This window comes from Parambassis ranga, chromosome 19 (genome assembly GCF_900634625.1).
Source record: "Parambassis ranga chromosome 19, fParRan2.1, whole genome shotgun sequence".
In the NCBI taxonomy this organism is placed as follows: Eukaryota; Metazoa; Chordata; class Actinopteri; family Ambassidae; genus Parambassis; species Parambassis ranga.
In genome coordinates this window covers 9541368-9565147 of record NC_041039.1, presented here as the reverse complement: position 1 = coordinate 9565147, position 23780 = coordinate 9541368, and the positions used below count along the sequence as shown (strand labels likewise).

Here is a 23780-nt window from a genome sequence, read left to right as displayed (position 1 = left end):
ATTTGGAAAGTTGTTCTGCCAATGATTCTACTCTTCAAAGTACGTTTGCAGTTCTCCACAGGGAGCTACACAAAAGCTGATAAACTGAATCAAGTGATGCTTGATGCTTGAGTCGGCATCAGCTCAGGTTCAACAGTACAAAAGTTTAAAAAAAAAGTTTTCAAAGACTCGAGCTTATCTTATTTTTAATCAAAATCCTGCAGTTTTGTTGAACAACAGCCTTAGTCATTCTGTCCGTCTGCTCACATCTGAACCCAACACCCGGTGTGTGCTCATCTTTTTTAACATTTCGTATGTGTGCACACTACCCACACACCAGCTGATTGCACCTGCCATCAGTATAGCGCACACTTTAGCAGAAAAGTAGTCACAACTGAGTGAAAGTTCCTATTTTCTCTGCAGGCAAAACAGCAGCAGCACACGAAAGGTTCAAATATCCAACTCAGACCAGTGGTTACTAACAGCTATTTTTAGCTCACAGATATCAGATTCTTCTATCAGCTTAGATGACCACCCTTGAATTCTGAAGCCTGTGTCCGGAGAGGCAACCGTGGCAGTGGAGGTACAGAGATAACCCGCTTGTGTGTCCTTTTCAGTCTTTTGTGTAACCCAGCTGCAATAAATAACAGCTGAATGTCAATGAGTATCATTTAGTTTTATTGTCTTTTAACTACCTTGTTGTGTAATTCTGTGCACAAAAATAGACCTTTTAATTTGAAATATTCATGTATCCATCTGGTCTGTCCTCTTGGAAAAAAAAAATCCACCCTCTCAGTAATGCTTTGATTGTATGCTACCCTCTGCTTTGTCTCTTCAGACGCTTCACTTCAGAATCTAAGATGGAAATTGAGACAATTAATTTTCACCAAGCTGCAGTACATTAATAAAAAACAGTCTTTCACTCAGACTTTTAGAAAAGGTGCAGGAGCTGCAGGCTTCGGCTGGATCAGGTTTCATATTTAAAACTGCCTGGTTACATTTTTGCCCTGTGTGTCTGGATAGTGTCTCCTGTGCGTTTGACAGTGGGGGCAGACTGAAAGCTTTGGGTCACTGCAAAGAGTCAGCAGGAAAGGTGGAGGCTGCGCCTTGAACATGATGAAGGCGATTGAAAGCAGTCTATAGAGATTAAATTCCTGCTAGGCTAAGCTAAAGTAAACATGTCCTCTTCTATATGTAACAAACAAACATGGTATCTTCCATTTAGTCTATAAATAATCCTTTAATGGTCATTTCCATTTGCACACACTGATATTGTACACTAAATCTCAGGGAATCAGAAAGGACCCTGGACCACCAGACGCTGAGTCATCAGCTTATTGGGATTCGAGTGTAGGATTTAGTAAAAGGTCAGGACTCATGTGGCTGGCTACCCTATGAACAACCAAGAGTGTGTTAATGCACAGACTGCACCACAAGTTTCTCTTCTGGAGTAGAAAATACAAAAGAACATTTCACATTCAGACTAGTTTGTTTACCATCCTCTGTGTATAAGTGTTTTTGTCATGTGTTTGATCGTCAGCTGTGCCCTCGGGAGACAAGCCTGTGCATTAGGCAAACCACAACACTCCAAGGCTGCTTGGATTTTTTTTTTTAAGTGTTCCAGCTTCATTCTTGCCAGATTTAAAAGTTGAGCTTTCCCTGAACTTGTCAAACTGATGTGAGACACGATATGTGCTGAAATAAAATGTACCTCGATCCTGCAGCTGTGCGCTCATGAGTCTGCTATATGCTTCGCTTTGTTCAGATTTCAGTAAGTCTGTCAATCTGAACACGACCGACCACATTCACCCAGGATTTAACATCAACGCGGGCCAAAGGAGAGCAGATGGAGACCGCAAAGTGCCAAGTTCACACGGGAATCCAAACAGATGGACACACGAAGTGTAGCACCTGGTTTTTGGCGGTGCACTTCGACACTCACAGCGGGAATTAGAGTGGAAAAATCACAGGGGAATTTTATCATGCAGGGGTGATGCACATGCCAAGTACCTGAGGGTCTGCATGACTCTATGGCAGGTTTACATTCACAAATAAGATGTGCAGTTTTATTCTTAAAATCTCCACTATCTAAAGGATAAACTATTAGGTCAATCAGTGATCTCACCACCCTCACACTTGAATTTCCATCAGGGTTAATAAAGTATCTATCCATCCCAACATTAGCTGATGCTCAGCTGATTCCCCGTACACACCTCTTTGGGAAGATCGAATACAAGGCGCCTGTTTCAACTGCATTAGCCTTGTTTCATTTTTGTAACCAAGGTCTTCCTCTTTTCCTTTGTGTCTGAATTAATCAATATCATGTCTGCTCCCTCATGTACCCTTGGGGGGTCTCTGGTGCTGCTGCTCTCCCTGCCTTTGGCTTTCTATCTTTTCGAAAGGACATGGAAGGGCGAGGAGGTCCCAAGACAGTACAACACTGCCAAATATAACTTACAGCAAATGAAGAGGTCCTGACTGCATTACGCTTTTATTAGTATGCAATCAACTGTAAATCAGAGTGTAGCTAAGAATGAAGGGCATTCTGTAACCTCGCCACTAGAGGCTGCTAGATCTTGCACATGGGTCCTTTAACAAACATACTTTATTTTTAGATGAAACAAAAATCATGTTTCATGATTTTAAAGTAGATACGAATAAGTAACTGGCTCATCTGTTGGGCTCCGATAAGGTGGTAATAATTAACAATCAGCAGTAATTTCTCCAGGTGCTGACATTTCTTGCTTTCAGAAAATGTTGTTTTTCTTACTCCCTCTCTTCACCCACTGAAGAAAACAACTGTATTTGCATATTTGAAACAGTAGTGTTGTGTTTCACAGTCATGTTTTTGTATTATTTAAACATTTGTCCAATGAAAAACATCAGCGCATCCCAGATGGGAAAGGGGAGGCTATCATTACGATTCACAAAGCAGTGATACGGTCCAAAAGTTTTCTAATTCCCTTTGATGATAGTGATATTTGTATTTAATAATCGAGTACAGATGGCAGTAGGACGTGTCTGGCAGAGGAGATATTCATGATGTGGATGAGAAGAGGCTGAGTCCGGATGAAACCTTGCACCTGTTGCCTTCTGAAAGGATCTGAAAGAAGTCAGCGCAGCATGTGTGCTGTTATTTGGGATGTCAATAAAGATGTCTGACCTTAACCACTGTTTTTAACATTTTATGGAGAAGAATGTGTTAATTTTATGGACCTGATCTCCCAATTTAAATGTCTTATTAGAGTCAGACAGAAATGAACTTGTGAATACTTGTGAATGTAAAGTTGACACAGAGCAGCACTAACTCTGTGAACACAGAGGTCGTTGCTGATATCTACTTTGACTTGGAGTAGCTCAAATGTCTACTGATACACATGCAATTTCAAACGATTATTCTCAAAGCTGCTGATTAGCTGGTCCATCTGTGAGTACGCTAATGCCAATCGGCCCAAACACAAACTCCCTGCCAAACAAACAATGCTTAATAATGAAGTGGGTCTTTGCCAGAAGGCCATCAATGATCCTGGCTGCGCTGATGGTATTTTTTTTCCTAAAAGCTGAGTTTCATTCACACTCATTAGTTCAACCAATCATATCTAAACAATGTTCATTAGCCAAAAGCTGCTGAGCTCAGTTCCATTCAGCTTTTCTGCTCTCATTAAAATGTACGGCTCGACCCTTTTGGGAGAGCATCATTAGCAGAGCACATCATGCTAATGCATTTTTAAGATGTCCAGCTTAAGGGCTAATTAATATTCCCCAGAAAGAGCTTTAACCACTCCTGTAAGAGCCACTTCATAACACCAGCCGCCTTATGTTTACTAAAACATTTTCAATAGGCATGTAGAGGAAATGCAAACAGAATGAGGCGGTTAACCTTTCCACTGAGCTTTTGTGTAGCAGGTGAGCACTTTAAAGCAGTTTAAAGGTAAATATTGATTTTACAAAACCTGGCTACACATTACTGTGAATGTTAAACTTGGGTTTTCACACTAATTTAAAAAAAAAAGCATTTAAAGAAGCAACTGAAGTTCACTTTGCTTATTTTGTGGCGTTCCAGTCTGAAAATGGTTCTATTTGTCACAGTGATGTCATCTGAGTAATTTATGTAAAAAAATAATTTAATGTAAGGCTGCTTTGATGTTAAAGATGTATCTGGATGAGGTTTTGTGCAGTTTCACTATACTCCCCTCCTACATCAACACACATACACACAATAAACTCCCTCTCATCATCAATGACATCATCATCACAGTTAAATTGGTGACCACTGAGGAAGAGCTCTGAGGCCAAATGCCGACTTAAAAAGTTCTGTACAATCACTCAAAGAGCTGAACTGCACATGCATGTAGGAGAGCTGTATAGGCCACAGAGTTATGAGTCTTTTATAGTGCTATAATTTGAATTTTTGAAGAGAAGAATTGGTGTGGGAACTCATTGCACAATTTGTAAAACAATGTGAAGAATTCTTCCCCCATGTGTCCACTAATACCTGTGTTCATTGCTTGACTAAGGCCCTTGTATGAATAGGCCTTTGTGAACCAAGCAGGTTAAATCCTAGTTATCCGCTGTGTATAAAATCTGCTTTCCGTGGCTCATCTCTCCACAGAGGCCAATCAGGCGCTCTCAGCAGTCCCAGCCAACACAGCAGCATCTAACATCATGCTACTGGATGCTGTTTAAATTCAATTTTTACTGAAGGTTAAATGAGGTGGGTGGGGGGGTTAGGAGAATTTCTCATTAACAAAACAAGAGCTCAGAATGAATCTTCAGCATGAATTAAATGAGACTTCCTTTTTATTGTCACAGATGTAAACACACCACCTCACAACAGCACGTAAGCCAAAGACAAAAAAGAGAGAGGGGGGCTCAAATGCCTCATTTCAGTACTAAACACCATATACTGTAATATGTACAAAGGCCATGGAAATCCTCCCCATTATTACTTGCTCAGTTGCAAACGACAGCGCGGAATAAATACACTTTACATAAATGTTTAATATAAACAAACACCTGTCGTACAAATTGCACTTGCCGATGGCTGTGAGGTAAAAACACATTGTGAACATGACTACAGTACAGTCAGACAAATGCCTCGCTTTTGTCCACTTTTAAATAACACTACAGCGCGCCTGAGCGGTCATTTTAAGAATAAACCCACTCCCCACTATCGATCATAGAAATAAATAAAATAAATCAGAATTATAAATATCAGGAGAGACCTGTGCTCTTCAGCTGAGGCGCAAAATCATTTTTATAATAGGCTGCCAAAGTGCGCACAGCATGATTTATCACTGACGTTGCATCCACCACATTTTAGGGTGGATTGAGTTTGTCTATTTGGATGATCTCCGGGCTGTCCGGGAGATATGTGCGCGTCTTAGGTCGCATTTCTGGTGCATGTTCATTGATGCAACAATGCCTCTTACGCACACTCCTCACTCCTCCTCCATAGAGACGCAGCATCTTTCACCACATTTTCCTCCTGTAATCCTCCTCGATAAAACTTTTTACAGCTGTGATTCAGAGTGAGACAGCTTTGCGCCCCCCACCAGGCTGCTATCACTGTTGTCCAAGCCGTTGCAATCTGACCACATCCCCAGTGTCCCGGGTTCCAGAGAGGAGACGAACCCGCCAGAACATCGGGACAAGTCACAGGAGCTGATGTGCAGCCTGCGGTCTGCCTGTCTCGGGCAGCAGAGCAGCCTCTTGAACGCTTTCCTAAAGTCTGGGCTCCGACAGTAAATGATTGGGTTAAACGCCGAGTTCACGTACCCCAACCAGTTCAGGAACACAAAAAGGTTCTTGTCCACCACCTCTGCACAAAACACCCTTAAGATGTTAACAATAAAAAAGGGGAGCCAGCAGAGTGTGAACGTACCCATGATGATGCCGAGCGTTTTGAGCGCCTTCTGCTCCCTGAGCGCCAGAATCCTAGACGGCTTCTTCTTGCACTTGGAGGTCAGTCCGGTTAAGGTGTTGTGGAACCTGCCCTCACACTTGTCTATCTTCCTCAGCTGCTTTTTCGCCTCCCTGTACACGCGAGCGTAAACAAATATCATGACCAGGAGAGGAATGTAAAAAGATATGATGGATGAGGAGATGGCGTATGCCCTGTTGGTGACAAAATCGCAACATTCAGGCTCCTCGTAGCAGGCTGTGTCCACGCTGTCCCGGGACCAGTGCATCATGATGGGCAGGAAGGACACCAGCGCAGAGATGGCCCACACTACACACACCACCGCTTTGGCCCGAGCTTTGGTTAACAAGCTTTGGTAGCGGAAAGGTGAGGTGATGGCCACGTACCTATCTATGGCGATAACGCACAGAGTCTCGATGCTGGCAGTGACGCAGAGAACATCCACGGAGATCCAGAACTCACAGAAAAACGAGCCATACAGCCAAGAGCCGCGCACCTCGAGCGCGGCGCCAAATGGCACCACCAGGAGTCCCATGATGAGGTCCGCGCTGGCCAGCGACACGATGAACACATTGGTGAGCGTCTGCAGCCTCTGCGTCTTGGCTATGGCCACGATGACCAGGATATTCCCGAACACAATAGACACGACGATCAGCCCCATCACGAGGCTCATCCCCGCCATCCACTGCTCGGACGCGGCTGTGGCAGAGTCCGGTGCGTCTGACGCATCGCTCCCCGTGCCATTATGGAAGTTCACCGGCGAGGAAGCGCCACCGTCCCCCATGACGGGTTGCTGCGCTGTGTGCGGGACCAGGTCCAGTTCATCAAGGCATTGCCTTTCCACTCTGATGCGCGAGTTAGAGCTCTACTCCCATCGCGCGCCTGCTCCATCTGGAGCTCCTCTCCAGCGCTCAGCCTGCACCGATCGGGACAGCAGAACAGGCAGAACAGGTGGTGACATCACTGCTCCTCACGACCAATCAGGGAGCTCAGCGGACACACGGTTGCGGCAAAACCGCACCTGAACTTTGAAGAATCAGACTTTCAGTCTCCTTTTGGAATCTTGATGCGCATCAATGATAAACTTAGAGTGACTACAGAAAGCAGCCATATACAGACACCTGAAACTGTCCGCTAAACATCTTTGAAACCAAAGCCAAATATAAAAAGGTCTTAAATCCACATATTATCAAGGGTATTAAGAACTACTGGGATTTCCCAGTTTTCATCACTTGCCATCACAAACAAGCTTGTTTTTCCAGTTGCCCTAAATATTGTTATCTCTAAGAATACATTCCATGGTCATGGAGTGGCTGAGCAAACACAGCAGCTGCATTACATGAGACTTCTTATCTGGGATCGTAAGTTAAGAAAAGCTATTAACCATTATTTGCCTCTCAGCCAAACATTAAAAGTATTTCCAGCTTAGTTTCAGGCCCTCAGAAAACACCAGGATGTCAACAAGCTGACAAATACACAAACTACAAAGACCCAAGTAGAAAAGACACCAAATAATTGATTCTGATTCCATGTAAAACGCCTGTATGCACATTCTCCACATTTTTTACACAACTCCTTTGAAGTGAAATACTTAAAAATCAGAGCATAGGACCCTTGATGATTAGAGACTGAAAGCATTTGTTGTAACCTTGTGACAAACTGACAGCATAAAAGGATGGATAATGCTCTGCTCTTTCTTTTTTTTTTTTTGCAGAGCCCGTTCTTGAACCTGATGGCCCAGTGCCTAAGGCTGTGACACAACCTGACCCAGCATAACAAAGGCCACCTCAGTGTCAGCGTTGGATGGATACCTCAGGCATTCACAGCTTGCCGTGGTATGTTTGTGTCCTTTATGTCCAGCTGTAGCAGTGGTGGGTTAAATGCCTTGCTCAGTGGTGTCGCAGTGGTTTTATGATCCATCGCTAGAACATGTTTCTGTGCTTTATTTGGTAATATTCCTGGTTATTGGCTATTAGAAGGCCACATCCACATCCAAGTTGTACAAAAATAGAAACCTTGTTTTTTTTAAATAATGAATTAATTGCTGACACACCTAATTTGTGGTGGAATGCCCCTTTAAGGATTTTAGATTTCAAATGGCCTAAGTCGTTTTTAGAACACACAGTCTCCTTTTGAACATTTGAAACTATGCCCACATTCATAACATTGGTACTTTGATGTATTCCAACTTTTTAACATCATTTTGTGCAGCTGCTCACTCACTTTGACCAAAATACACACAGCAGAGAGCACTTGACCACTGAGCTGCAGATACCATCCACAGGTCTTCATGAGAGTTTTGCACCTCATGTGTCATCACACCGGCGCAGAGTCAGAGGTCAAAGCTGATTTTTTTGAGGTAGACAAACTGGAACAATGTGTTCATGTTCTAGTTTTTAGTCACTGTTCCTAATGCACATTCACACAGGCTGGATCATATTTGATCTCTTGTGGGGATAAGACCCTAATATAGTCTACTCAGCCAGATTGAAAATATTTTCTACAATTAAGTTGTGTTTTAACTGTCACTTATTTTAAAGTTCTCTTAATAATAAGCAGTTCTCCTCTTTTTGCATTCTGAGTGCAATATAAGGCCCCCGAGAAAGCTTTTAAAAGCCCTTTTTGTGCTGCTAAATGGAGCCTATATGCTCTTATCCTCATGGCTTACTTAAAGGATTTGCTTGTGTTTTAAATTAACATCCCCCCCAACCCCCATACCTCCCTCATAGTGATGCTTCAATTGCTGGAAATGTTAAGTGAGACAGTTTGAGTGGTCTCTGGCAGCAAAGACAGCAGCCAAATCACACAGGGTTAATGACACTGTCAGCACAGCAGCGGGGTGGGGGTGCTCGTGTGAGGAAACAGGGTTATAGGGGGAGGGCATGAGGCCAACTTTTTTTTTTTTAACCCACACATCACAGCAAAAAAACCCAAAAGTTCACCACAGAAGCTTCAGATAATTAATCTTAACAAATAAAACGTTATTTGACATAGGTGGCAATGAAAAGAAAGTGACTTCTTGCATCTGCCTGTCAGATGGCAATTTAATATTCTTAGCTGACTGAGAAGTCCCACGTGAGTCTGTTTTTTTCCTTCTATTCTTTGTACATGGAGGCTTATTTATGTAAGGTCCCTGTTTATGACTTTATTTATGACCAAACAGGAACTAAAGCTGTATTTCCTCTAATGGTGCAGAGCCTTAAACAATGTCTGCTGCTTGTAAATATTTGACAAATGAAAGGTATTTACTGCAAACAGGAAGTCTGTCATCTGAGGTCAGCTCACGCATAACCTGGCATCGTGACAAAATGCACAGAGGGAACCGAGTTCATTAGCATAGCTTGTTGATGGCATCTCACTGCACTAGGAGAGCTGTAGTCTTTTTTTTATTAATGCATCAATTGAAGTTATGTGAAATGTCCAAATTTTAAAATATGTAAAGAGAATAAGAAATGGCAGCAATGCAACTTCAGGCCTTTGTAGGATAGACCCTTCCTGTCAGTGCACATACGGACAAAAGCCAGACTAGATAAAAATGTTTTATTAGCTTTTCCTTGCTCTGCTGCATATTAATGTGCAGCCTTGAGAAGCCAATGTATGAACAAGATCCCTGTGAAGAAAACAGTGTGCAAAAATGGGTTGGAACACTTCTTAAAGGAACAGTTCACCCTAAAATCCTGTATTATGTGTCCACCTCAATTGTTTTGATGTGAGATTTGAGCCACACATTGCTGCCTTTTCTCCAATATAGATGGCAATCCAGTAACTATGTTCTACTATAATACACGCTAACTATGTCTACTGTACTATAACTGCACAGTAGACAGCATGCATCAACACATGGCACAGGCTCAATCTTGTGACAGTGTGACTGGAAGTCTGTAGAAATTTTACTGAGCAACATAATTGTGTTTTTCCATGTGTTTTGGTGCTTTGATCTCCATAAATCCAGTGCCATCTAGTTCCATTATATTGGAGCAGAGGACGACATGAACACAATTTTTGGGTGAATTGTCCCTTTGAAACAGCCTTTCAAGCTCATTACTGTTAATGCTAAAAGGAATAACAAGGCTGAGAAAATAACTAAAACCTCTGTAGCTGATTTGAAATAAATAACTTGTGGGAATAAAACATTTTGTCCCATAGCAGAACAATCGTTATTGCTTCTGATACAATTAAGAGTGTCATCAGTTTACACCCTGTTCCACAAGGCACTTGGGCCAAATAATCCAAACCAAATAAAATAGCTTGACGAGCACCATTATATTATCAGACACGATGACAGCAACGACACTCAGAACGCTCTCAGGCCCCTTTCTGACAACAGCTCATAACTTTGAAAACCAATAATAGAAAATGACACATTACACAACAACGTAATACAGTAGATCATTATTAGAACATCTCCGTTGAGTGTATAAATGTTAAACGAGACTTTGTTTTCTTAATACAACATCCCGCTGTGTGCAGAGCAAGCATGTCATCAGTCATCAGTTCACAAGAGGCTGCTTCCCCTTATCAAAAACAGGCACTTTATTCATTCCTTGGATAACAGCAGAGTTCTGCCGTGTAAATCAAAAGGGCTCCTTGTGTAACAAATAATCATAATCAAAATGTATAATCAGTCATACAGAGAGTGGAGACCAGAACAGAGCTGTGGGCTATGAGTGTAACCTCTCAGAGAGAGAACTCTGTAAACAGATTAACATTGTGGTGACAGAGAAGTAGACAAATATTTAGCGAGGCCTGATTACAGTCTGCATGAAGGCAGCTGACTGACTGTGAGCTAAATCTACGCACATACGATTGGAAATATTTTACACAAATGAGTACAAAGGAATAGATACAGTTGTACAAACAGTGTAGTACCTTTGTGTAGGAGGGGCCGCTGTTGATACGAAGGTCACTTTTATCATGATGCACTGTGCTACTATGTGCACATAATTGTGTTCAGTGACTCAGAAGATGAAACAGTTAGGTTTCATACAATCAATCTTACAAATTGCTCCTTTGATATAATAATAATGAGTCTCTGCATAGAAAGCTTCCCGTACATGGCATGGAGATTTAAGCCTCACCTACTACTTCTTTCACTGGCCTGAGATTCAAAAACGAGACTGGAGATTTTTATTTTTAATACCCTAATAAAGCTTATGAAAGCTCTTTGTAAATTCCACATACATTTTCAGAGAATAATATTAGCATTCAAAAGCTGCTCGTTTGTGACCAAAGGAATATCAAAAATGAATAATATATTAGCTCCATTAAGTGTCACTTTTTATAAGTTTTCTTAAGAAAGATTTTCAAACTTAAAACAGGCAACTTCTTCAAAGCTGCAACAGTTCAATAATTATTACAAATGCAAATGTAAACCGTCTCGTCTTTGAAATTTGGCCATTTGGAAGGTAAGATGAAAATATATATATAAAAGTGATCAAATGTTTGTTTTATATATTTGGAAGTATCCCCAACAACATAATTAAATGAAAAAAAAATATCCCCTGTCCCTGTATATGAATTTGTTACATAATTAGATATATTATTATGCTGCTGTTTTGTTTGCTGTACAGTCACAATAAGAGTCATGAGAATGCAACTATCTGCATTTCCTGTCAATAACAGTCAAGTAGCATAACCACACTGATGCATCATGTTTTATGGAAGGACATCTGAGTAGTTTGAAATGAAATTCTCCTGAAATTGGATTTTCTTGAATTGCATTTTTGTCAAAAGTGACAACTGTGGCAGAAACCATCTGCTTTCTGTATGTAGCAGAGATCAGAAGTTAAGCTGACATATCAACACAAAAGTGTGTGCACTCTATGGTTGAGTGTAGGCATTTTAGAATGCATGAGCCAAAGCAACACTGACATCTTCCCCTTTAGGACTGGCACTTATTTGAAGAGGCTGGGAAAACGAGGCTGCTTTCATCATACAAGCTTTACCTGCTTCTGTACAGTAGTACACCCATATAGCCAACGTGAGGCTTAGGTAGCTGTTTGACTCCCTCATGACAGCTGGAAGTTTGGCTGAGACACAAAGGGGCTGGGACAGGTCCACAATGTTGCCCGTAAGAACCTGACTGTCGAGTAGCCACTCGTTACCTACAAAGAAACAGGAAGCGCAAATTCAAATGTCTGTGGTTAAAAAACAAACAAATAAAATCCTCCTTAATCGGGCAGGGCAGTGGTGAAGTGACACTGATACAGGAATTGACGTTTATAAGCTTGTTTATTTAGGGGTTCACCAAAGTCCATGCAACTGTCAGACAGTCATTATACTGATCAGGGTATACCCTCTGGGGACAAATGTCTGTACCAATGTCATCTGAACCAGTGTTGTAGCTGCAGACAGAATGGAACAGAATGTTTCGGTCTTCACCACAGCAGGGTCCACAGACAGAGCTCTCCCCAGAGATACATTGCTTTGCTAAAAACACGATCAATCCATAGTTTCATATAACTGTCATTTGTGCCGTGCTCTGAAAGAGCAGATGTGTTTGTATGGGAATGTCTGCCCGGCATCTACCATAGATTTATTGCTGAGAGTGGAGCGGTGCCGCCTGTGTACAAGATTGGCTTGAGCCTGAGCATTACCTTGCACAGCTAAATGGAGTCCTCTGAAACATCAAACCAAACCCACATAACCTGACTAAATCAGATGAGACCAGGGTGAAGACATCAGGTTTTTGCAACACGGGGGGATATTTTTAGAAACAAACACGCAGCTACAGAGACATGACCGCTGAAAGATAAATGAAAGTCAAAAAGTAAAGGCAAGAACTTCAACTGTGAGAAAATATTACGCCAAACTGACAGCGAAATCCATGCCAGCAGTGATTAATGAAGCTGATGGCTAACATAAGGTCCCAGAGAAGCCATTTCTAAAAAGCCAGTAAAAACAATTTAGATCTGGTGTGCACTTCTAGCTTGATCCATTAAAATTCCTGCCTCTGCTCTGATCTGATCAGCATAAGTCTAGACTGGGTATAATGGGGCAGCAGAGGATCACGTAACATAGCCTGGTAGCTAATTATGTGAACTAAAGCATGTCGTCTTATCGAAACGTTCTAAAAATAGTCTGCTGATACCGCTGACTGCATACTGCTTTGCTCAGAATGATGGAAACACTTTGATTCCAAACCTAATGATTGGACCATCAACTGTCACTAACATGTTATCTCAAAGCGCCTCACACTCCATCTGAGGGTTAGACTGCTGTTGAGAAAAATAAAGAAAAGCCAACCAATGATACATTAAATTGTCCACGCCTGGTTTAAGCGGGTGATTCGAGTGTTCCTCCATCTTTAGCTGTCAGCTGTAACTCCCAGGTGTGGGCTGGCAGAGTGAGAATCTGCTTGTTGTACAGTGAAAATGACATGAAGGTTAAGCATCATTCACTGCCTTTAATTTTCAGAATAAAGTCTAGTAGGTGAGAATGAGAGGCTCACCCACAAAAAAAGTTTATTTATAAATGTAGAGTTTATGTTGCAACTCTAATAGGAAACTTGACAGTAGGTCTACACTAAATACGATTTAATTATGCATTTTTGTGCAACTGCAGAGATGCTGTTACAAAAGCGGCTAAATTCCTAAATTGTGGAAATGGGATTTGGAACTACCTGGTTACCCCCTGTTCTTCTTCACTTACCTTTTTTTTGTCAAATGCCCTTTTTAATGGTATTTTAAAATGTACACTGATAACATTTGTAACAATGACTGAACTTTGTCTCACCCTCAGCTGAGAGTGCCCAGCAGCTGGGAGCCTCCTCTGTTAGCTTGGCTCCTTCTGGAAGTGACACAGTGAGTGACATGGTGACAGTCTGCCCTGCAGACACTGCTACTGGTGGCATCTCTTTCCTGGCAGCGGATTTAGGCAGCATGGGGACTTTGGTCAGACCCGAAGGCTTAGTAGGTGCTGAGTCTGTGCAATCGGTCACGATGTGGAACTGGACAGAAAAAAAGCATGTTTGAATTAAAGCCACTGACACTGGCCCTTTCTCTGTCACCTTTTATCCCCACTTTTCTGATACAAATGCTTTAACATAGATTAACTACACGATCATGGTAAAAATGTAAAGTTCTTTTCTCAAGGTTGCACTTTAACTAAATACACACACACACACAGGTCTGACCAGTGAGACAGTCTTGAAGGCCAGGTCCAGCACTTTGATTCTGTGGTTGTTGGTGTCAGCAATGTAAAGAAGCTTCCCGCCATCACCGATGCAGAGTCCTCCAGGTTCATTGAAGCAGGATTTGTTAAATTCAGGTCCCACTGTATCTCCAACCTCACCTGTGCCTGCTAATGTGCTACACTGCTTTGTCTTTGGATCCACCACTTTAATCTGTGCAGACACAAACAAGCAAACGTGGTAAGAATTTTACCACTCAGCGACCTAGAGGAGCTCATTAACCATCAGAGGCTTTAAACATGAGCACAATAATACTTTAAATCACAGCCATGTGACACGCAACACTTACCTTGTGGTTGTAGGAGTCAGCCACATAAAGCAGGCTTTGTTCAGGAGCCCAGGCAACACCAAGAGGATGCTGCAGCTTGGCATCCACCCCTTTCCCGTCTGCATCCCCAAAAGCAAAAAGGTTCTGGTTCAAAGACAGAGCATTGAAAGATCAAATGACTATACAATAAAAACACACACACATCTGCACAAAGCAAAAAATGTAGGCAGTATGTCTGAGAAGTTGTGAACTGCCAAACAATTAGCTGAAAACTTTTTCTATTCCCTAAATGATCACATCTATTAGAACCCTTGTAATAAAAATATAAAAGCAACACAGACTTCATTTTCTTAAAGTCTGAATTATTTATACAGTACTATTCACCGCTTTCAATACTTTTCATTCACATTAGTTACCGTGCTAAAAATAGTCAAATGACTCATTCCTAATAAGTTTTCAAGAACAGTACAATAACAGTAATGATAAATTCCACTAAACATTACAAATGGGAATATTCTAGAATTCTGTAGAAGTTTGCAGGGCTGCAGAAAGTTTCAGGCCTGCATGGCCCAAGCAGATAAATTACAATTACAGCCAATCAAGCACCAATCTGTAATAAATTGGAGAAATTGAAATAAATAGCTTTTTCATTCTGTACCACCCATTTTAGTAAAATAAATAAAAAAAGAGATAACGATCTTATAAACAGTCTCATGATGCTCTACAGCTCACCGAGTCTCCACAGCTGCACTGTCCTCAACAACAGCAACCAAATACAACAACAACAACAAAAAACAAATCTCTGGGAAGGATCTTTTGCTGCACCAGCAGAATTGTTCCCAGTGGATTTACATGTACTCAGATGTTCACCATCACTGCAATGATGAAGTGTGACCTCGACTAAAGATTGTGATGCAACAGAAAAGTGAAAATCTCCCTGCAGTACAAAGCGAGCTAAACAAAGGCAAATGTATTTCCCTATGTTCCTATTACATTTCTATTTAAATGTTAAAATCAAAGCTTGAGATCATAATCCTAGAAGATACAGTAGCTAACTAAGTGACAGAAAAAATTTAAAGGACCAGGGAATTGTGAAGTAACCTGCCAGGCACTACATTAACAATAATATGAGAGGTGTCACCTCGGAGGAACACTCAAGTGTAACAGCTGTAATCCTACCCACACTTCCATGTTTCATTGTCTCGGTTCAACAATACAATCAATGACTGTGGTTAGCAGACTATATGCTGTATTAATGGCTGTGCTGGCTCTTTGCCATGTTGAATAAACTGTATATGACTTGTCAGTTAATTACTCTCCATTCTCATGAGTGACTACAAGCTTTAGAGCTCTTGGGACTTTCCAAAAATACAGTGCCTTTTTAAGTGCCTTCAAAAAAAAATAAAAAAAAAAAATCAGCGGCAGTAAGGACATAAAAGAATTACCAAAAATTGATTTTCAGGCAACAAACAAGAGAACTGAGTTTTAAATCAATATTTTCTATCTATAGAAAAATACCCCTGAACCTGTGTGACTACCTGTGAGTTATGGTGCAACATTTATCTTTATAATTGCCTGAATGTTTTCTGCGGATAGAATTATGGTAGATTAATGTGTGTGTTTTGTCTTGATACATGGTGGCACAGCCAGGACATATTATCATTGAAAATACTGCACAAGGTTATTCCGTTCTTACAGTCTGCTTCCTAGATGGATTTTTAATTTTCTCTTACCCTCAAGCTGCTGTTCAGTTTATTTTCTTTAAAAATAATCAATGGTTGATAGATAAGTTATGTAAAATAGTTAAACTTCCTAATGCAGATAAGCTAAAAATGTATAATATGAAGGAGAAGATCTATCCATCAATCATCCGTTATACACCCACCAGTGGGTCTCTCTCGCCTCCAACCAGCAACTTGACGGCTCCATCTTTCAGTGCCAGTGTGCGGATGGTGCTGCTTTCGCTATCGGCCACATACAGGCAGCTCCAGGGCTCCTCTGGGGCTGCAGCCAGGCCTGAAGGCTGAGCAAATCCTGCTTTATGAGGGTAGGCATTGTTTCGGTTCTCTTCACTGCCACTACCTGCCCATCGCACACAGGTACCTGCCTTGGATTCACTGTTTGAAATGAAATATAAGATAATAAGTAAAAAGAGTAAAACACACTGGTGAACAAGTGCAACACAGCACAAAGAGGGAGTTTTCCATTTCTTATGATAACGATCCCCTGCATGTAAAATGTTTATTTGTGGTTTATATAGACAATTTCTTGCATAATATTTTTTATTGATTCCCTGCCATATTGATCTTAAAAACAAATAAAAGATGTACCCTGTAGGGATGTCCTCGTATTCAAAAAAATGATTACTATTAGTGGTTTTGTACGCCTGCTGTCGACCAAGTGGTTTTGGTGGTCATGTATCCAGTCTCTCACCTTCCTCTGGGAAGCTTTCCATCTGCTAGGAACAAAGCCCAGATCTGGTGGGTCCCAGCCATGGCTATCCACAGCACGTTGTCTTCATCACTGCCTACACATGCAAGTGAAAGACAAAAACATATACTCCATATATAATCAAGAAGCTTGTGTCATTTTCTCTGGCTATCAACCAACAAGAGTGAAATCATTCAGAAACAGAACTATTAATTATCTTTAAGGTAAAATATTCTAAGGCTACTTATTACCAAAAAAACCCTCTCTTTTGATTGACTCACTGAGTTTGGGATGAGTCTGAGTCTGTGAGTGACTGTGCGTCTGGTGAAGGCTGTAAGTTAGAATGAATAGGAATACAGCCATACAGGTTTAATTACCCTTGCTAACAAAGGCCACATGCTACCTCACACACAGCAAACTGTCATCATGATGAATACAACACCCGTCATACGAACAGTGACTGATAAATGTGTGGCCTTTAGAAGCCATAATCAATTTGAGAAACCTTAGCACATTCATTTTTCTTCCCTATCAAAGTCAGCATCTTAGCACACAAAGGCCAACGTTCTCCATTTTCTCAGACAGTGCTGACTTACCATTTTCAATTACCCATAAGAGTTGTTGACTTTCTGCTTAATCACTCAAAAGGCCTCAACTGCACATGCATGTAACTAGATCTGATGGCATCCATCTCTACTGCCGGCCACAAACCACGCGATCATCCCTCATATAGTATCTCAGTTGTATATTTAATGCAGTGCAGCCCTTCATGATCACATCTGTTGGACTGTCAGGAATATATACTGGACTCAGGGCATCAATGTCAGTGTAGTACTTTATAGTTCAAAAGGTATAGGCTGTTCCTGATTTGGTTGCATTAATTATTCATCCACATCCTGAGTAAATCATAAATATGCTATGCATGTTTGGATGTACACTCAGAGGACAATGTCAGCAGAGGTAAAGGTCTGATTTCACATTCTCTGACCATGTAGCAAGCTTCAAAGCAACAGATTGAGCCATCAACCTCAGAGGAAAATATGAACAAGGCTGCATTCAAACTACTATACTGTTTAGTATGCCACATACAGTACATTATGTCCTATCATAACTCCAGTCACATTCTACATTTAACTTAAGATTTACCAATGACATAATAAAAGTAAATATATATATATATATATATATATATATATATATATATATATATATATATATATATATATATATATATATATATATATATATATATATATATATATATATATATAAAAACTCTGAAATGGAGGTGTGTGATTTTTGTTCCCAGTTGTTGTCAGTCTTTGTTGTTGACACAACAGCGTTTCCTTGCCGATCATCTAATTCTGCCTGAACTCTGATCAGTGGAATAACAAATCCCAACAATGTCCAGGCAATATGAAGGATCAGACAGACTCTCAGGAATTATAGATGGCATGGCAGGATGCAGGAGGAATACAAAAAAGCAGAATAAAGGGTACTCTCTGCTCATCGAGTTTCAGTCTGCGACAACACTGCAATACTCACCGGCTGTGCCAAGGGTCACATCCCAAGGAGAGCTGATTGGCTGCTGAGGTCCCATGGCCCCACCCTCTTTGTCTGTGCCTTGAGAGCCCACTCCAGCCAAAGTGCTGACTCTTTCCTCCGACAGGTCAATCTGACACACAAACTCAGTCAGTCATAAATTTACAAACAAACAACAAGAAATGCAACTGTAACAAGCAAGGGGGGGGCTGCTACCTTTCGAATCAGGTGGTTTTCTGTGTCGGCCACATATATAATGTTCCCTTTAAAGGCGACGCCCTGAGGGCAGTTGAAGGAAGCTTTGGACAAGTCGCCATCCTGTCTCCCACTTTGAGGCCCTGTGACAGATGTGATAATGAAGTGACCACTATATTACAGCAAACAGAAATTATAATTTGTCGTAGCTTTACATGGAGATGTGGTTAGCTGCAAAAAAAAAAATAACACCAATCCTCCATTTTTATTTCCTAATTTGTCTATTCTTTGGTCACTGCCAGTTCCCAGCATGTACTAGTCCCTGCTGTTGCCAACCTCTCTGTTGGTCTGGGGACAACACAGACAACCATGTGGCTCCTCTGAGGGTTGTTGAGGCATGTCATTGCAAAAAAAAACATGTTGCCTAAATACTGTTGTCTATTATGGACTGATTATATCTGTTAAAATTAAAACGTCTTATTTCACTCTTTTAATTATGCAAATATGTATGACTTTGTTTCAAAATGCAACAGTGTGAAGTGTGGAAATGAGTGCCAACATCTCCATCCTGTCCCAGTTCTTACCTCCTATGGTATGGAGCAGCTGTCCCGTAGAAGACACTACCAGAATCCTGTGATGCCCTGTGTCAGCTATGGCCAGTCTCTTATTTCTGCTGTCTACAGCCACCTTCCCTGGGAAGGAAAGGATGCTGGGTGGCAAGGAGTCTCTGTATAGCTTGATTCCCACTGCATGACTCTTCAGCAAGCCCTGGTCTCCATAATGATGAAGGGCGACTTTAGTAAAAAGCATCAGCCTGTCTCTGCAACCTTCGCCTACCAGGGAGAAGAGCAGGTTGCCACGTGGTCCAAGCAGGACCAGGGTGGGCCAGCAAGAGACCTCCATTTCATGCCAGAGACACGCCTCACTGTCGTTTACCACAGGGTGGCTGATGTCATAGCGAAGAACAGCGCTGCGAATGTTGTCTAGGACCTTTAAAGGTTAATAGAGTGCATAGAATAACCATTTAAAAGCAATTAAAGGGTGCAAGAGTGTCATGTAACACTAAGAACTTTTTTCTTTCTTGTTCTTATTTTATGTAAAATAATCATAAACATCTAAGACACCAAACAATAAAATTGCATCTGTTGTGATTTCAACACACAAGCCGTTATTATGGTGCTATTTTCTTCCTCTACAAAATACAAAATCACATTCTTCTCCTTACCTTTTCATTGGGGAATTTGGCAGAATGCACACCAACAATAACCAATCCATCTGCGAGAGATAAAACACATGAGAGAAATAAAAAAATTCCTAAATAGAAATGTAAGCGGTATGACGGTGTTAAAATCATAAAAACTGTCTTTTATGCAATTGTTTCCATTATGTACTAACAGGAAAAAAACATCCATGTTCCACATTTTTAGTACGTTTGTCAATTTGCTACATAAACTAATATGTGATGGCAAATAAAAGATTCACAACTGATTTTTTTAAGCTGTAATCTTTGTACATTCTTCCCTCTAAATCACTGTGTCAACAAGTTGCATAAGGTTGATCAATGACAACATCACACAAACACATACATCACATATAAACACACAGATGTCGAAGAGGACTGAATGAACGGATGTTTTTCCTCTCAATGTTGTAAAAGATCTTTTTTTGTAAAGAAGCCGATAACCCCCAAGCATTCCCTATTGTAGCTCTGAATGACATTCCTGGAAATGGTTTAGTTCCTCCAGACTGGAAATGGTTATCTCTGTAGTTTCTCAGTAGTCATCAGACACCCAACACTGTGTTCATTATACAGATAATGAGAGCAACATCAAACGATGTTCAAGTGTTATACAACCAAATTGCCTAAAAATCTGTAAAACATATGTTTGTGGTGTTGTCCTGAACAGACGTATTTGATAAGATTCTATTCTCAATCTTTGTTGGACTTGGTCCCGTTTGTACTCACTGATTGCAATAACGTATGTAAACTAAGTCAGAGAGGAGCCACAGCAATGACAAACATTCCCTTAGCGTTGTCACCATGTCCTCAAAGACATTGACAACCACTTAAGATTGACCATGAAAACCAATGTTGTCCAGTTTTCTGGACAGTGCTGACTTGCAACAGAATGATCACAAAACCTTCTCCAAGGGTTTAACTGCACAACCATATATGAGATATTTATCACATCATCTTGACAAGCTGAATGTGGCTTTCCTCTGTTTTTTTTTTTTACTCTAGGGTCTGTAAACCTCCATTGCATAAAGAACATACATACAGTAAATTTGCAGTTAACTTGTTAAAAAAGTCTTCCACAAATAGACCCAGCCAGTCACTTCCTCACCAGAAGTAAAAACACACGATTTCAAATAACACAACACAGTCGGCAGTAGATTTCGTCACCCCTGACTTCTGCCAAGCAGTGTAGTGCCGGCACAGATTGTAGTGACGATGGGTGGGTGGGAGGGGTGGACTGTGGGAGTGACTGGACAGGGTGGCTCCCACACCTCGCTGACCAGCAGCAAACAGAATGTACCCATAGCAGTGCCAAAGATAAGGCAAGTATGATAGTGCGTGGTGGGACTGCAGTGTGTGTTCTGTGTGCTGCCTGGCACACAACTGAATTTCAAGCTGCACCACTTCCTCAGATCATCCATTAAACAGGGACTCTGCAGAGTTCATAGAGTTAGGATATTTAGTGGTCAGCAGGAAAAATGTTTCCACTTCTTCTTGCTAGATGCATGGTTTTCTTGATTATTATATTCCACATTTTGTGCAAAGTAATAGTGTCAATGAAGGTTTTCAACTGGTATATTCAATTCATTGACATCTAGGATGTGTTATTTTAGTGTTCCCTTTATTTTTTGGAGCAGTGTACCATGAACTTCCACAGGGTACAACTACAGGCTCCCTTACAATGAAGCTTGAATTTATTTTTAGTTACTGTCTCTTCATAGCTGAGATAAGGCTCTTTGGGTTCTTGAAAAACCAGCAGAATGATGTACTACAGTTCCTGGCCCCGGTGAACTCATTCTTGTGATGCAACAGATACAGTACAACTCGATTTGTGTACCCTCAGATAGGCCTTGGCAAGCAGACCACTTCAATTTGAGCCCTGTGAACTGTAGCTGTGGCCTGAGTTTGCATTAAAACTACACCGAGGAAGGTGAAGGTTGATTTTTTGACATAAAGGAGAGAAGTTAGAAAGTACGTGCGACCCACATTTAAAGATTTGTCTGCAGCAGGACTGAAAGGATATGTTAGATATATGGTGGAGGAAAACTAATGCATTAGAAATGGAATAACATGGCATCATTTATGTTTTTCTCATAAAGCTTATCATTTTATTCTAATCGCCAACTGCCTTTTGCAGATATGAGACATTCCACCGACAAGCAAGATGTAAGATTCTCTTACTTCTACCACACGCTTATTTACAGTGTATGTTTTTCTTAATATGGACAACTGGGAAGGAAGATTATGACAGTACATTGAAAACGTTTTGTCCTCGTCTGGTTTCCCACATTCTGAGGGGTATATAAAACATAACACACTATTGTATTTTTTTCAATTAAATAAGCAGTATAAAATTGTGTTTGTTCCTGCACTTTGAATGAATGTCACAAACCTTTCACAGAGTGTTGGTTCTCCAGCTGGTGCAGGTCAGGCAGGATGTGCATGCAGTTAATGCAGCAGTATGTGAAGAAGTCCAGCAGCACCACTTTACCAGCCAGCTCCTTTTGCAAAGACAGAGGGCCCTCCGTGTTCAGCCATTCTAAGCCTGGAGCAAATCAGAGAGTGGAAAATGATGCTGTCATCTTTTTAATTATGATTAGTCACAGTGTAGGCTAAAGTTTTTACTGCAGTCACCATTTGAAAAGAGCTGTGGTAGTTGTCACAAAACACCTAGCGGGCATATCTGTCTCAGGGCTGACGCAGCATTTGTGTTATCTAGGAAAAAGTGTGCTTTGGCATATGCTTCCATTACATATACAATTTTCAATATTTCAGTGCTTTTGGATCAATAAAACAAGTGAAGTCAATGCTTTAGGCAGAGAGTTCTTACAACATAAACAAAATATAGCCATGACCAAAAATAGTAATCAACATTCAGTCTCTTGCATATATTTAAAAACACTTGGGAGATTATTACACAGGGATACATGGGAGCATGTATCCCTGTGTATTCTGCTATTAACGTACATGACTACTGCAGATCTCCATCTACTGGTGTAATGAGATATTGCTAACATACAACGCATGTCATCAAAAGATCTAACTATAGAAGTAACCATTTACAGAGCCATCTACATGGACACTGTAAAAGTAAATAATGTACTAAATAGTGAACACTATCACAACTCTTTTTTCAAATCTAGATATAGCAGGTAAGAAGACATCTTAGATGGTAATTCAGGAAAAGACAAGCATTAGAGAACCACGGAGGAGTGTTAATAATACACGAGAGACGCACAAATATTTCATTTAGTGCAGAGCATTTCCGGGTAAGGCGAATGACAGCCATTGACATAGTTAAAACTTGGGTACGGAATGACTTTACACAGTAGACTGACGTCTGCTAACAAAGTTCGCAACAACACATTTTTTAAATAAGGCATGCCAACACACAACAACAGCGCTAATTTGATTAAATTTAAGTGCTTGTTTCTATTTGGGGGTTGATAAGATGCTAGCAAAGTTAAACTACAAGTACCGCTATGTGACTATATGACAAAAATAGTAAGTTAGCGTTTAAAACACATTTACATGTCAAAAAGACAGATTGTTCTGCAGTCATACTGTACGTATGTTGAGTCTTCTAACAACATGTAGCAAACTCCAGTCAAACTGCTGCTGTGGAAGAGAGGTGCTAATCAAGCTAAAGCTCGCCTAACCTGTGCGGAAATCGGGTATCTTCAGGTCCTCTCTTTCATCTAGTCTTTTTAGATATTGGTAGACAAGTTCTTCTTTTTCTTGCTGTGTCGTAGCTTCTTCTAGGGCGTAATCCAGCTGATTTTGGATAGGAAACAGTGTAGCCAGGCTGCACCGGGCCGCCATGTTTGCAGCAATAATAACATGAAGCCGAGGTAAACTAGTAATAGCGATTCTTATAATTACTTTCGACACAAAGGAAAATAAATATTATTTTAAAATATACCTATACAGACAATCTAAAGTGTTGTGCTTTAAGATAATTATCATCCAACAATACTTTTATATATATATATATATATATATGTCCATACTTTAT

At 40.7% G+C, this 23780-nt stretch overlaps 2 protein-coding genes across 3 annotated transcripts; both read right to left on the bottom strand.

Annotated features, from left to right (window-relative positions):
- Positions 1 to 727: 727 nt before the first annotated feature.
- On the bottom strand, positions 728 to 7018 carry adrb1 (adrenoceptor beta 1). Its single transcript, XM_028432185.1, has 2 exons — positions 5864 to 7018; positions 728 to 834 (listed from the first exon to the last, which is right to left on the bottom strand). The coding sequence occupies exons 1-2, from the start codon at positions 6684 to 6686 to the stop codon at positions 794 to 796; spliced, it is 864 nt and encodes a 287-aa protein (XP_028287986.1). The 5' UTR covers positions 6687 to 7018; the 3' UTR covers positions 728 to 793.
- A 2443-nt stretch (positions 7019 to 9461) lies between these two features.
- Positions 9462 to 23600, bottom strand: nhlrc2 (NHL repeat containing 2). Of its 2 annotated transcripts, none has more exons than XM_028431857.1 (12): positions 23425 to 23600; positions 22158 to 22310; positions 19754 to 19803; positions 19113 to 19518; positions 18550 to 18671; positions 18333 to 18466; positions 16795 to 16884; positions 16247 to 16478; positions 14383 to 14505; positions 14037 to 14246; positions 13637 to 13850; positions 9462 to 12006 (listed from the first exon to the last, which is right to left on the bottom strand). In XM_028431857.1, exons 1-12 carry the CDS (start codon positions 23585 to 23587, stop codon positions 11744 to 11746), a joined length of 2160 nt encoding a protein of 719 aa, XP_028287658.1. In that variant the 5' UTR covers positions 23588 to 23600; the 3' UTR covers positions 9462 to 11743. The 2 variants fall into 2 exon arrangements, with proteins under 2 accessions (XP_028287658.1, XP_028287657.1); XM_028431856.1 differs by having other exon boundaries at positions 16795 to 16888; positions 18337 to 18466.
- Positions 23601 to 23780: the final 180 nt, after the last annotated feature.